This window comes from Onychostruthus taczanowskii, unplaced genomic scaffold, assembly GCF_017590055.1.
Source record: "Onychostruthus taczanowskii isolate IOZ18803 unplaced genomic scaffold, ASM1759005v1 scaffold31, whole genome shotgun sequence".
Taxonomy (NCBI): Eukaryota; Metazoa; Chordata; class Aves; order Passeriformes; family Passeridae; genus Onychostruthus; species Onychostruthus taczanowskii.
In genome coordinates, this window is record NW_024500461.1 from 7,765,361 (window position 1) to 7,779,518 (window position 14,158).

Consider the following 14,158-nt stretch of genomic DNA (forward strand, 5'->3'; position numbering starts at 1 on the left):
TTTTTACTTGCTGAGGATTTAATTATTCTCCTGGAAAATTTGTACTAAACTAAAGGAGCCTGTTTGTCAGTGAGTTATCTTGGGAGTAATATTCCAGCCTTGTGATCTTTGTAGATAACAGAGTAGAATACTGGCATTTCTGTACAGAGGAAAAATATTTTTCTTGTGAAGAAAAGATGTGCGAAATATTGACAGGTCCTCCAAAAAGAAATCTATCAGCTGAAAGTGCACCTTTCCTTGAAGGATGTGAAGTGGTTGTCTCCATTGGCACATTTCCATTGTTATTTCTTGTTTATTAACAAACAAATGAAATTACAACTCTTCAACACAGAAGTGGGCTTGGCAGGAAATAGAGGGGAATGCGCCTTGGAGTGAGGATCATAGTGGGTGCAAGTGTATGGGAAACAAAGCTTTGCTGCAGCTTGGGAAGAAGCTGGCTCTGCTCTGGAATTCTCTTTGGCAACAAGAAGTCACTTTAGCTATACCTGGATTCAGACAGCCAACCCAGTACATCTCTTGGGAATAAAGTATTAGACAAAGGATTCAAATTTTGAAGCCAGTATATTTCTTGGGATTAAATTATTAGTCAAATGAAAAATGGAAACCATGGTATAATTCAGAATGAGAGATTACAGAATTTAATCTCCTGTGATTGTTATTACAGAGTTTTGTTTGTTGCTTTGGAATGTGTTTTTGTTTGTTTTGGTTTTTCTTTGTTATAAGGTTTTTTTAATAATCCTAGTTAGAATTTAAGATTTGTTGGTGTGACTGGAGGAGAAAAATCACTGGTGCCTAATGAATAGGCGGACTTTGAAGTGCTCAGATTAATTAAAAACATACAATCAGGCTGTAATTCATGCCACCATCATATTTTCAATTGTGAAAGTGCCACAAAATGTGCCCTTTGGGGCTATGCTAGTATTCTTGTGAACCCTCTGATTTACCAAAATGTTGTTAATACAAGAGTTATGTAAAAATGAGATAGGGGTATCCAAGACTTAAATGTATCATTGAGAATGTGGTCTGATGTGTATGCACTTCTTTAACGAGGATCGAATCCTTATTTATAGGCTTTGATGGCCTAACTGCCACTTAGCCGAACAAAAATGTGGAAGTTTTGTCATGCTTCAGTGAGAATTGGACAACTTAACCAGTATCTAGTGGAGTGGAAAATTCCATCCCTTAAAAAACAAGCATAGTAAATGTAAACAATTTGTAGGATTAGGTGTCAGTACCTAAAATTCACTGACGGCAAATAACTGTTACTTCTTTTCATACATCTGCTTGCCAGCTAGTCTTTTTGACTTCTTGCTCCCTTAAACCCAATCTTTTAAAAACAGTTTTCAGTAGCTTCTCTGTCATATATAGGCAGATGTAGGGAAGTCTACTGTACATTATTCTGGTGAGATTCCATGTAGGAGCCTACAAATGTGGCTGGCCATAGGATTGGAATATGTAGTCAGTATGAAATGTCATTTGTGTAAGAAGAGCCTTGCCATTCGAGACAATTGCTTTACAGGAGGGGTAGTCTCATGTCACTTTCCAAATATACAAGTACAAAATGGAAAACTCTTGAGTCAAAAGGAAACTTAAGTGCTTTCCACAAAGCTTATCACTAGCCTGTGTCAGAGTTATCTAGTTTTATACAACTCTTTTCTTAATTTATGATATCTAGTGACTTAAAACCAATAAATATTTCTGGTTTTCCTGCTGTCTACTAATGGAAATGTTTCTCAAAATGTTGTTTGCACTTCAGTTGTAGCTATGAAATAATAAGTGGTAAATACCTGTTTGAGATAACTGCATTCTTGCACAGTGTTTAATCACAGAATCATCCAGGTTGGATGAAACCTCCAAGATCATCAATCCAGCCATCAATCCAGCACCACCATAATCACCTCTCAGCCATATCCCCTAAGTGCAACATTCAGATACTTCTTGAATAATCCCAGAGACATTGACTCCACCACCTCCCTTGGCAACTTATTCCAGTGCTTAACACTCTTTCACAGAAAATTATTTTTTTCTAATATCTAATCTGAACTGCCCTGGTGCAATTTAAAGCTATTTCCCCTACTCCTTCCACGTGAGACATGGCAAAGAGACCATCTCCCACCTGGCTACAACCTCCTTTCAGGTCATAAAGATCCCCCCTGAGCCATCTTTTCTCCAGACTAAACAACTGCAGCTCTCCCAGCTGTGCCTCTTAGGACGTTTTCTAGACCCTTTACCAACTTTGTTACTGTTCTATGGACATACTATTAAGATATTCTGCATACTAATATAAAAAAATTGTGCAGTGATACTTTGTAAATTATGAAAATGTCCTTTATTAAAATGCAATACTTTATTTTAGCATTAATAGTTGATCTGAAGTATTTCTTCTCTCACTAGGTCTCTTTTGGTCCTGGATGACATTTGGGATTCCTGGGTGTTAAAAGCATTCGATAATCAATGTCAGGTACTCATCACGAGCAGGGACAGGAGTGTAACAGATGCTGTGGCTGGTAAGGAACAGCTCCCTCTCCTGCACCACAGATTTTGTGTGGCTGTGTCTACAGTTTGTTCTTATGAGCTTTCAAAAGAATCTGATAGAATCTGTCTGTCAATCTGTGCACAAGTGGCAAGGTTTTAGAATTCTGCTTTGAAAGACTTTGTGCTATTTGTGAAATAAGTGTTGTATGTTATCCCAAAAGTTGCATGTTAACACTGATGAGTGCAGTTATTTTCAACAGAAGAAATTAAACTCTGTGACACTGGTGCTGTTAGACTGATTATCTCTACACTATTCACCAGTGACTGCTTGTAATGCACTTGTAATTATTAGCTTATAGTCTGTTTTTTTCTGTGTATGTATCTCTAATGTAAACTGATTCTGATAAGTAGAATTTATACTCTTCTCAGTCCTATAAAATAACTATGCAAAAAGTCTTGAAGCTTTGCTCCAGATTTTACTTGGAAAATACTTTGAATTTCCATATTTTTTGCATTAGTTGAATTTTTTTCCGTGTTTCTGTTTCTAGGCAATAAATACGAGGTTCATGTGGAAAGTGGGCTAGCACATGAGAAGGGACTGGAGATTTTATCCCTATTTGTGAATATGAAAATATCAGAACTTCCAGAACAAGCTAACTCTCTTGTAAGAGAATGCAAAGGTATTCTAGTAGCTCTTTGCTGTACAATTTAACACTGAATGTAACTTTTTTTGAACTGTATTTTGACTTAAAAATAGAGAAGGGAACATCCTTTAACACTATATATGTTAAGTAAAATGCAAGGCTTATTAAATATTTTGGGGTTTTTTTTTAAGCTTAGCAGAAGTCTCATGTTGGTTTTTGGGTATTTTTCTTCAAATTTGGGTAGTTTTTCTTAAAATGTTTGGGTAGTTTTCTTCAATATTTTCTCTCTGCACCATAATTACACTTAAATTCGGGGAGTTTGCAAATGGAGTTTTTATTTTATTTATCTCTGCTCCACACCTCAAAAATTTAATCAGAGTATTGGGAAGATTACCTGTTTCGGTCATGTGACCATCAACTCTTGGATTGTGTTCCTTGATGACCTCTAAATTTGATTTTATCTTTTCCTTCAGGTTCTCCTCTTGTGATATCCTTGATAGGTGCGTTACTCCGAGACTTTCCCAGCCGCTGGGAATATTATCTCAGGCAGCTGCAGAATAAACAGTTTAGAAGAATAAGAAAATCTTCCTCCTATGATTACGAAGCCCTTGATGAAGCAATGTCCATAAGTGTTGAGCAGCTGGATGACAATTACAAAGACTACTATAAAGACCTCTCTATCCTCCCAAAAGATGTTAAAGTACCTACTAAGGTAATAAAAACAGTGCAGAAATCTTGTGATAACAAGAAATCTGATAACAACCTTAAAGAATTCTCAAAATTTATAATTGTCATGTATAACTTCTATGGTATGTAACTTAATAATAATTTCTACATTGGGTAGATTTGTTCCATTATTGCATCATGACTTGTATTGTTAGTAGTGCAATGAAAATAATAATAACTAAATAAACATATTCATACTGTTAAAGTTTAATCTGCATTCTGTATGTTGTTCTTTAATTAGGTTGTAATTGAGCTCACTGAAAGCTTGAAAACTTAGGTGGAATTTGTCTCCTTTTATGGTCACCAAATAGATCAGCACAAATAGACAAAAGAAAGGTTAACTTCTAATATCCGTCCTGTGGTTTGGTATGAAGGAATTGGTATCTTATTGAACTGGTTACCCTTTGTGTCTATGTTTGTTAGTATGCATTTTGTTAACTGTTAATTGGTAGCCTTTTATAATATTCATACAAATCATATTACAACTTGGTTCTGATTCTCTTCCCTGTTTATGTGTAAATAATTTTTAGGTTCTCTGTATTCTTTGGGATATGGAAACTGAAGAAGTTGAAGATATACTACAGGAATTTGTTAACAAATCACTGTTGTTCTGTGATCGCAATGGGAAGTCATTCCATTATTACTTACATGATCTTCAGCTTGACTTTCTCACAGAGAAGAACCGCAACCAGCTTCAGGTAGCGTGTCAGCTGATATTGCACTGATATTGAACTTCACTCGCCAAAGCTTTCACAAATGTTGCTTTGTTAAATGGTACCCTGAGTAGCTTCATAGCATAGGTCGAAATTAAATTTAAATTAAGGCTGACTAATTAAAAATATTTATTTTCAACTTGAAACTGTGGGGGGATTTCTTGATGGTTCCATCTGCAGCTAGGAGACTACATAGGGAAATAATGGTCTTCTTTCAATCAGATGTTTCCAGCAGGAGATGTAATGTTCCACTGTTGGCTCCAAAGACATCAAGGCCCTACTAGACTACTTCTTTAATGCAGAGAAATGCTTTTTGCTCCTTTTATCAGTTTAAGTACTTTCAGGAAGATGACCTGTAAGTTTGGCTCAATTTAGGTTCTGAAGGACAAGGCAGAAAAGAGTTGATATGAAGAAAAGCAAAGTTTTTTGTCTTGCTTTAGATCTACATATGTAAGGATCCTTTTTGTTTGTTTGTTTGTTTGCTACCCACATTTAAGATGAAGAAAGATTTGGTAGCTAATCTCAGTTTGAGTAGGAGGATTAGCAGCTTGCTTTTCTGTCTTTCAATATACAGAGGATGTTTCTAGAGAAGCCTTTAGCAGTAAATTAGGTTAGGTGTACAATTTTTGGAAGGTAAGCTTTCTTATTTAATTTGTTAATGTATTACAATTGAGAAACAATATTATTCCTCAATTATATTTACAATCTAATATTCATAATACTTACAATTCCTCAGTGCTAAAAGTGTGTTTTTCTTCACTTTGCAGGAGCTACATAAAAACATAGTAAATCAGTACAAGAAATACTACAAGCTTAATACACCTGTTCTGTCTCAAGAGGATTGCATGTACTGGTATAACTTTTTGGCATATCACATGGCAGGTGCCAAAATGCAGCAGGTGGGTTCTGACAGGTGTCCTGTGTTTCCCTTTTCATCCACTCTTACCTCTGCTTTTCCCTCCAAGCCTTCTCCCAGCTGAGCCTCTTTTCCCCTTGACTTTAGTCCAGCTGGGTGAACACTCAATATAGAGTCTTTAGGAGGTCCTCTGATAATCACTGTCCCTTCCAGAAACTACTTTATTTCCACACTCTGTATCTTGTCTTTTCAACCACTTCTTGAGAAGTTTTTGTATTTTGTATCATAATGGCTTGTGATTTTCTTTTCCTTTTTAAGAAGCTTTAATAAGAAGTTTTCTCTAAACCTTTTTGCAAATCCAAGCTCTCTTTATTGTAAAGCTCTCTTTATAAAGTAAATTGATTTCATCAGAGCATTTTATCAGTTAGTTACTTTTTTATCTTCAGAAGTCTTGTTAGCTTTTTCCTCTTATGTCCTAGAGATTTGTGTGTAAAAATTCATTATCTGATTTCAATAGCAAAAGAACCCCATCAAGAGTTAGATGGGCAAGTCTCTTGTTTCCAGAATTGTCTTGGCACCTTAAAAAAATTGCTTCCATTTTTGCCAACGGCTCTTCTTCAGATATTAGCTATTATAAGATGCAAATCATGCAGAAAGATTAATAATTGCTAGTTTCACTTGAATTTGAGTTTCAAATGTCTTGAATAGCGTTTGGTCATGGTTGTTAATTGCTTTATTTCAGAAGTACTCAAACCTGAGCTTCTTTCAAGATGGTTCATCTGACTTATATGATACATTTCATGGATTTATCTCTTATAGGAGCCTTCATAACTAAAGTTGGTTACAAGTCTAGGTGTTTTGAATCATACTCATTTCTTTGCCTTAGTATCTTTAGTTTCAGTGTGTTGTGAAAATGTTTTTATTGGCAGCCTTTCAACGTTTTGTAGAATTAGCTTCTCAGAAGTCTTTAGCCTGGCTCATTGTGACTATATGCTTCCTAGAGTTTATATTCTATGTATCACTTATTTTTCATTATTTAGAAATGATTTCTACTTGTTGGAAGGCTAATGAAGCTAGGAGGTATTTTTTTTTTGTTTGTTTAACAATGATAATCTCTTAATCCTTGTGATATTTATTGATTTTAAATTGGAATGTGCTTTACACCTGTGCAGTGTTGTTACTAAGCAGTTTTTCTCGAGGAAGTCTAAAGAAAACATTGGACCAATACTTGTTAAAGATGGTCATCTAACTAATAGGGATAAAGTTCGATGCTTTTTTTTCACCTGAGTCTTTAATAATACTGACAGACCTTATGTGCCCAGCCTCCTGGTTTTGAGGACCATGGGTGTGGGAACAGGGACTTTTCATTAGTGGGGACAGATGTGAAATTGTAAGGGACTGGCTGGATCATTTGAATGTTCACAAGTCCTTAGGGTCTGATATGATAAAGCCCAGTGCACTGAAGGAATGAAAGGATGTTATGGCAAGACTCCCTTGATCATTTACTAATGGTTTTAGGAGTTTCAGCATCTCCTAGAGAGATCAACAATAATTATTAGCAGTGATCGTTGCTAGACTGGACTAGAAGAAGCTTTTTCAGAGTTAAAAAAGCAGAGCTGCAGAAGTCAAGAATTGCTCTGTACCTCCATCTACAGTCTGAGTAGCTGTATCAAAGAGCAGTTTAAAATAGCAAACTTAGCCTTCTGTACGCTGAATTTTTATAACTGAACAATTAAGATGCAGGAAACAGGAAATTTTCTAAGTTTTCAACAAGAGACTGTTGTACTGAAGTATATTAAATACCTAATGTATTTCCTGTGTTTTTTCTTTTCCCCTTAAATAGATTCTGTTGTGAAACTTACACTCTGAACTTAAATTTGTATTTCTTTTAGGAGCTCTGTGATCTTATGTTTTCTTTAGATTGGATTAAAGCTAAAACAGAATTGGTGGGGCCTGCTCATCTAATTCATGAATATGTAGAATATAGTTCAGTCCTGGATCAAAAGGTATGATACTAAAAGGTAAATGATCAGTTACAAATATAATTTTCTATTTTGTAATTGCATTTTGTTGGATGTATGTATATGGCTGGTATATAGAATGCTTATAAAACCAAAATTAAATTGAACTTTAACTTGAAGATAAAAATGAAGGAAATTCAGTTTTCTGTTTTTTTTTTAACTAAAGTTTGTAAGTGGTTGGCCATGGAACTCAACAACTATAGTGATCAATACCTAGTACATGAGATACTCTGCTTTTGATGAGGTGTGGAATTAATGCTGACCACTTGGAGTAATCTTTCTGATGTTTCACACTGCTTATTGAATAAATCACTATTGCTAGTATTCTTGTTTGAAAAATAAGGACATTGTACTTTCTACATAGGATAATGAAATATTTTAATGTACTGTATGTATTTGCTAATATAACTTAATAGAAAAATAGAGATAAGGGCTTCTGTAAGAGTATTAGCTGTAGAAATTTTAAAAAGCAGGGAAATAAATCTATGTTATCAAATGTCTGCTCTGTATTTAGGATAGCACAGTGCGTGAGAATTTCCAGGAGTTTCTGTCCTTAAATGGGCACCTGCTTGGACGGCAGCCGTTTCCTGACATCATTCAGCTGGGTCTCTGCCAGCCAGAGACATCAGAGGTGTACCAACAGGCCAAGCTACATGCTCAAAGGGAAACAGGAACATTTTATTTGGAGTGGGTGTAAGTAGCTGCAGCCTGTCTGCTGATATGCTGATCCCTTGAGCAAGGAAATGATTTCATGTACAACTAAATACCATGTATGGTAATAAAAGGATCTGTGTAAGAACTACTGGAGTTTTCTTCTGGGGAAAGAAGGTGTGATAATTTTCAAGAACTTGTGGGAAAAGGGGAACCCATGATATGTAAGGTGACAACTTAGTAATAATTACATAAAAATTAATTTAGTAATAAATTTACTTCTGTATTCAATTATTATTCCTTTTAAATAACAATGCAAAGATGAAAATATGATACTCTGAATCTTCTTTAAATAGTTTTATTTTAACATTAGAATTGTAGTGCCAGTATTTGGTTTGTTCGTGTATGTTTTTAGGTTTTAAAGTAAACCATGACTTTAAAAAGGAGAGCATTTGTGCCAACTTGCAAAGTTTTATAAAGTAGTGAGATGGGAAAATAGTAATCTCTACACAATCTTGAAACTTCTCCAATTTAAACAGTTCTTTGCTGTTACTGTATTTTTGGAAGTTGTTTAAGGAAAAGGTATACAGATCTACACATTTTCCCAGCCTTGTCCAATAGTCAGTTGACCACGTAACTCTCTTTGATTCTGTTTGATACTTCTCTTCTGAAATGTGTAGTACTTGGTGCTTATGAAACAGAGTGACTCTGTGTCAAGCAACTGTAGTATGAGCCAGGCAGATTAGTCCCCTCTTCAAATGTTGGGTGATTTTATTTAGCAAAACTGCTTGGAAATTGCACAGTTCAGGAGAATCAATATCCAGTTAGTTGAGGAGAGAGATGTTTTGGTCATTATCACCAAGTCATCTCATTACAGTGCCAGCTGTCTGTGTTAAGGCCTGGCTAAACAGGATGATTGTGCTTGCTACTAACTCTTTAAGTTTTTGTTGAAGTGAGGCAAGAGTCATCTAAGGTGAGTTAGATCCTGTACCTAATCTGTGATTGAAAAGTAGTGATAGTCACAGATCTTATTTAGGTATCTAGTGATAAGAATTGAGCCATTGTCATGGAAATTAAGGAAATTTGCACAGATCTAAGAAAATCTACACGAGTTTTTTAATATGCTTGAAAAGGAAGAGTTCTCCTGCAGGAGAACAAGAATTCTCAGGAAAAAGTCTATATTTCGAAATAGCATCTTTCAGATCATAAAAATGTTATCTTTCCTGGTATCTAAGCTGGAACTGTTGGAGCACACAATATAAACCTTTGAGTGAATGTTGGAATTTGTGTTTACTTTGTTAGTTCAGCATGAAGGCTGAGAGGTAGGGTGTAGTGGGTTTTGTTTGTTTATAAAGCTTGCTGCTCAAGATATGTGAAAAAGTGTTAATCTTCTTAGAGATGGTTTTGAGTAATACAAAGGCACTCATCTAAATAATTGTCTTACCCTGTAGAAATAAAAAATCCTTGAAAAATCTCTACCGTCTGGTTGTTCGTCCGCATAGAGATGCAGTTTACCATGCCTGCTTTTCTAAGGATAGACAAAGAATAGCATCATGTGGAGCTGACAAAACTCTTCAGGTGAGACACCTGTGAATGAGTCAAAAAGAGATGCTGTGTACCATTTGAAAAACAGTCCTGTCACTTTTCTTCTGTTGCTATGTGGAAATATTTGAATCTAGGTGGTAATTGGAGACAAATGATTGAAAAGGATTTATTATTGCATAAATGTCAAGTTGCATGTTCAGAGTAGTAAGTGTTATCTTCAAGAGCTGGATGGTGGGATTTTAGGGTTTATGCCCTCACTGCCCTAATATGTGAACATGAGACCAGCAATGCATCCCAGCTTATTTAATATTTATTTGCAAAAAATGTTATTTCCAGTCAGAGTAGACCTTCTACAGTACGGAGGAGCAGTAAAATGTTTTAGGTACAGCTTTACTATTTATATGGGACGGTAGTGGATGTTATGCCACTTCAGTGTTTAATTAGTTAAATGCCTTAATGCATAAGAAATACATCTGTGGAGAAAATGCCTGAAGCAGAGGACAGTATTAAATTGGATACGGGCCCAAAGTGCTTAGAAAGCAGACTAGAAGAGACAGAGAGGAACGTGACTAATATAAATTTGCCAGCAGTCTGCCTGGAGGGGAGTCAGCCAGCTCTCGAGAAAACTAGCAATCAGCCAGCCAGTAACCTGGTAAAGTACCCATATTCAGACAGCCAAAGGTAAGGGAAAAGAACAACTTTGCTGCAAGCCTTTGGTATTGTTTTGGATGCTTGAGAAGTTGAGTACTAAGTTGCTGCTCATTTGGCTACTTACTGTGTTGTTACTGGGTTTTTTATTTGCTTATTTTATTTGCTGGCCTGTAAAGAATTATGATCATGGCATCAACTTAGGAGATGCCTGGTGGATGTACTCATGCTATGCTGTAGTTGCTGTGCTGGGCTTCTGTACTTAATGGCCTCATTATTGACACTGCAGATTGCTTATTTTTTTCAATCTACACCCAAAAAAACCTGTGGATTGCAATTGCATTTAAACTAAACTTTCATTGAAGAAATAGTAGGAAAATTAGCCGTAATCCTTTTTTTTGTTTTTAAACTTTGAGATTATTCATGTTTTTTCTAATTACAGCTTAAGCTTTTCAGTTTTCAAAGCTAATTAAAAAAATGATTGCTGGATAAAAAACAGATACTCTGCAGAATTTACTGTGAAGGTAGATTTCCTGTTACTTCAGTACTTAAGTTCTTATTTAAACACATACCAACCATTTAATTGTCATTGGTATTTCTGTTCAATAAAAAAATCTGAAAAGTGCTGTAAAGAACACCTTGTGGTTTGTTTTAATAATTAAGAATATGTAACCTAAGATGGAAAGGGACACCGGATTTCCACCCCCTGCCCAACCCACACTGTAACATTAAATGCCAGAATTTGAGGAAATTGATTAATATGTAGCACTTTTCCCCAACTGTCCTTTCATTGCCTATGTCTAATTTGAGACTGAAACATGTGACAATTTTCCTGTCAATTTTTCCCTACTTATTTTTGGTTTTTTGTTCTTCCAGTCATCAATTCTGTTGAAATTCTTACTTTAGATATATGGGTGTCCCATACATATAAAACTTGTAGTTTTATGAATATCTTGGGTTTTGTTAACAGATTGTGTTTTCCAGTTACTGTTAAAATAGGCTGTGAAAGGGCATGGTTCTTAGCTTAAAGAGTGGGGGTAGAACAAAAGTATTTTGAAAAATAAATTTTCACTAATTCTCTCTCACAATTTCTGTCATCCGTGCAGAATTTTATAATTACATTATTGTCCCTGAAATTATGAATGTGTTCAAAAATCAACCCATTTTTTTAAGAGCTTACATAAAGAGAGCTGTTTGAGATGATAAAAGAAACTTATATACGTGTTTTCAAACTGTCTGCAAGTTGTAAGGTTTTACTGTTCCTTGGTTTAGGTGTTTAAAGCAGAAAGTGGAGAGAGACTCCTGGAGATAAATGCCCACGATGATGAAATACTCTGTTGCGCTTTTTCTGCAGATGGGGAATTTGTAGCAACTTGTTCAAGTGATAAAAAAGTCAAGGTAAGGGAATGAGGAAAAGATGATTCTTTTTTTCAAACTCATAATTTGAATTTCTGTTTAATTAACTCAGCACAGTTTCTTAAAACTAAAGGTGTTTTAAACTTAAATATTATGTGGATAATTTAATACTTGACAAACAGGAAAGCCCTACTTGTTACATAAAAGATACTTAATGTTAACATTAGGCATGTAGAATTAACCACTTATTTTATTTGTATCATCTGATGTTTCTTTTTAACTAGAACATAATGTGTGAGTCCAGTCCTGTAATATCAGATGAATGTATCCATAACTCTTTTATAACGCTTTTTTTTTTTTGTTACCTATGAAATAGTTGGGATTTTTAATTCCTCATTATACTAGCAAAATCTTGTTGGAATTCCAGAATTTCAGATTCCAATCTGAATTATGACCTTTGCCTTCATAATGTCTTGCTTCTTTATTTAAATATATGATCTTCCTCTTAAAAATATTTTTGACGCATCATTAGTAATGTTTAAGACTTTCTGTATTTCAGCATAATTTCCAGATTTTTAAAAACAATTACTTTAAATATATTTAAAAGTCTGTTTCATCTTTTAATTCTGCCTAGGTCTGGAATTCAAGAACAGGCCAGTGTAGGTGTGTGTATGAAGAGCACTCCGAGCAGGTCAATTGCTGCCAGTTCAATAACAAAAGTGGTCAGTACCTTCTGGCCACCTGCTCAAATGACACTTTCATCAAAGTAAGTGGAAAAGCTTGAGATTATTCTCATGCTGTTTGTCATGGAAGGGTAGTTGTTGATGCATAAATATATCTAAACACTGAAGTAATGGGTTTTTTTAATGGTCCTGGTAGAAGAGACATGGCAACAGATTGAGAGTATTGACTACAGCTCTGTTATCAGATTTCAGCAAGGCAGAATAGAAGTGTTTATACTCAGCAAAGGATAATGGACAAGTCCTCTGTTGGTAGGGCATGAAGGTGAGGGCTTTGGTTTGATGATATTCAAATTGTTCAAGACAAACTTGAGAGATTTCATTTTAGTTGAAGTGTGTAAGCTGCATAACCCTAATTTAGGAAGCTGAAAAGGAATGAGGCAAGACACAGCTTTTTTCTCGGTCTGAGGAAACTTACAGTAATTTTGTGCTGATCAGGGGCCTTGTCTGCACTGTACAGAAAGTTTTAACTAGATTTATGTAATTCTGATGTTAATACTTACCAGGTAGAGGTAAACTGTGGGGTAGCCCGGGGCATAGAATCCAATCCATGAGCATGTGGGTAAAACTAAGAAAAAATAAAAGTGATGTTTTGGTTGCCAGTGTATGATTTTGAGAAGAACATGAAAGATCTGTCTTTAAATAATCAATTATTATGATCATATTTATGTGTTTATTTCTCTTACAGATTTGGGATTTGAATGAAAAATACTGTAGAAATACGATGATAGGTCATGAAAATTCTGTCAATCACTGCAGATTTTCACCAAATGATGAGTATGTTGCTAGCTGTTCGACAGATGGAACAGTAAAGGTATACAGTGTATTTTAAATCAGCTGTTTGTTTTGATGATGGATGGGCAGGTTTTGCATCAAATGAAAAATATGTATAAGAAAATTTTGTGTCTGCACTATCGGCTTTAATGAATTAAATCCTGAAACAGTTGATTATTGGTCATCTGTAATGATGACCAATTTTTGGTCATCATTAATTTAATGTAGGATTTGTAATGCAGGATTTTGTAATGCAGGATTTTGAAATAGCTCGTCCAGTACCAGGAAAAAAAAGTTGACTGCTTGTAGTTGCAAATAAATGCTAACTAGCCTCAGTTTGAATATCTTTGTCCCCTAATGCACTTTGTTAAGAAAATATGAGTGGGGAGTAAAAATTGTTTAACCAGAAATATAGTAGTAAGCTTTTAGGTTAATTGAAAGTTTTGTCATCTCTGAAAATGAATCATCAGGAGACATAAAAATTAAAAGCAATTTCCATGTGCTGTTTTCTTGTATGCACTAGAAGAAAACTGAGAGGTTTGTGTTTTTCTGAGTGTAAGTATTATTTTTATTGCCTTTAGTTGCAACAGAATTATGCTATTTCAGAATTGCAATTCTTAAAACACTTATGTTTCTGTGTAGTTGCTAAATCAGGAAGGATTGCTGTAGCTGTTGTTCATAAGGAAAAATGTGGTGAAAGGGACAGAAGTGTTTCCCTAGATTTTTGGCAGGTCCTTCAGTGAAATTAAGGTGCAAAGCTAGATGTGTACCAGATTTCTCATGGTGAGTAGATTGTTTACAGGGTTGCAGGGTGTTGTTATTTTTGGTTTTATTCTTTTTTAAAGTAGAAGTTCAGGCAGCATTGTAGCTGGAATGATAGGAGGAAAAACCCAAGGAGAAGGCTCTGCTACAGCATAATCCTCTTTGTGGTTTGTTTTTATTTCTTAATTTGTTTTTCCCCTTTTTTTAATATGTAAATCATTTGGACTTGTGAATATTCTAATGCTGT

At 35.1% G+C, this 14,158-nt stretch overlaps 1 protein-coding gene across 9 annotated transcripts in view; it reads left to right on the top strand.

The window, feature by feature from the left end:
• APAF1 (apoptotic peptidase activating factor 1) overlaps positions 1-14,158 on the top strand; it is a 31,421-nt gene that overhangs the window by 5,041 nt on the left and 12,222 nt on the right. For 3 of the 9 annotated variants that reach the window (XM_041409766.1, XM_041409768.1, XM_041409767.1), the window contains 11 exons: positions 2,395-2,507; positions 3,024-3,155; positions 3,593-3,831; positions 4,376-4,543; positions 5,326-5,457; positions 7,307-7,420; positions 7,950-8,128; positions 9,538-9,664; positions 11,552-11,677; positions 12,270-12,401; positions 13,064-13,189. In XM_041409766.1, coding sequence (XP_041265700.1) covers positions 2,395-2,507; positions 3,024-3,155; positions 3,593-3,831; positions 4,376-4,543; positions 5,326-5,457; positions 7,307-7,420; positions 7,950-8,128; positions 9,538-9,664; positions 11,552-11,677; positions 12,270-12,401; positions 13,064-13,189 — 1,588 coding nt within the window. Of the gene's footprint in view, positions 1-2,394; positions 2,508-3,023; positions 3,156-3,592; positions 3,832-4,375; positions 4,544-5,325; positions 5,458-7,306; positions 7,436-7,949; positions 8,129-9,537; positions 9,665-10,218; positions 10,313-11,551; positions 11,680-12,269; positions 12,402-13,063; positions 13,190-14,158 lie in introns of those variants that run through there. The other 6 variants (XM_041409771.1, XM_041409769.1, XM_041409770.1 and 3 more) reach the window with 6 other exon arrangements.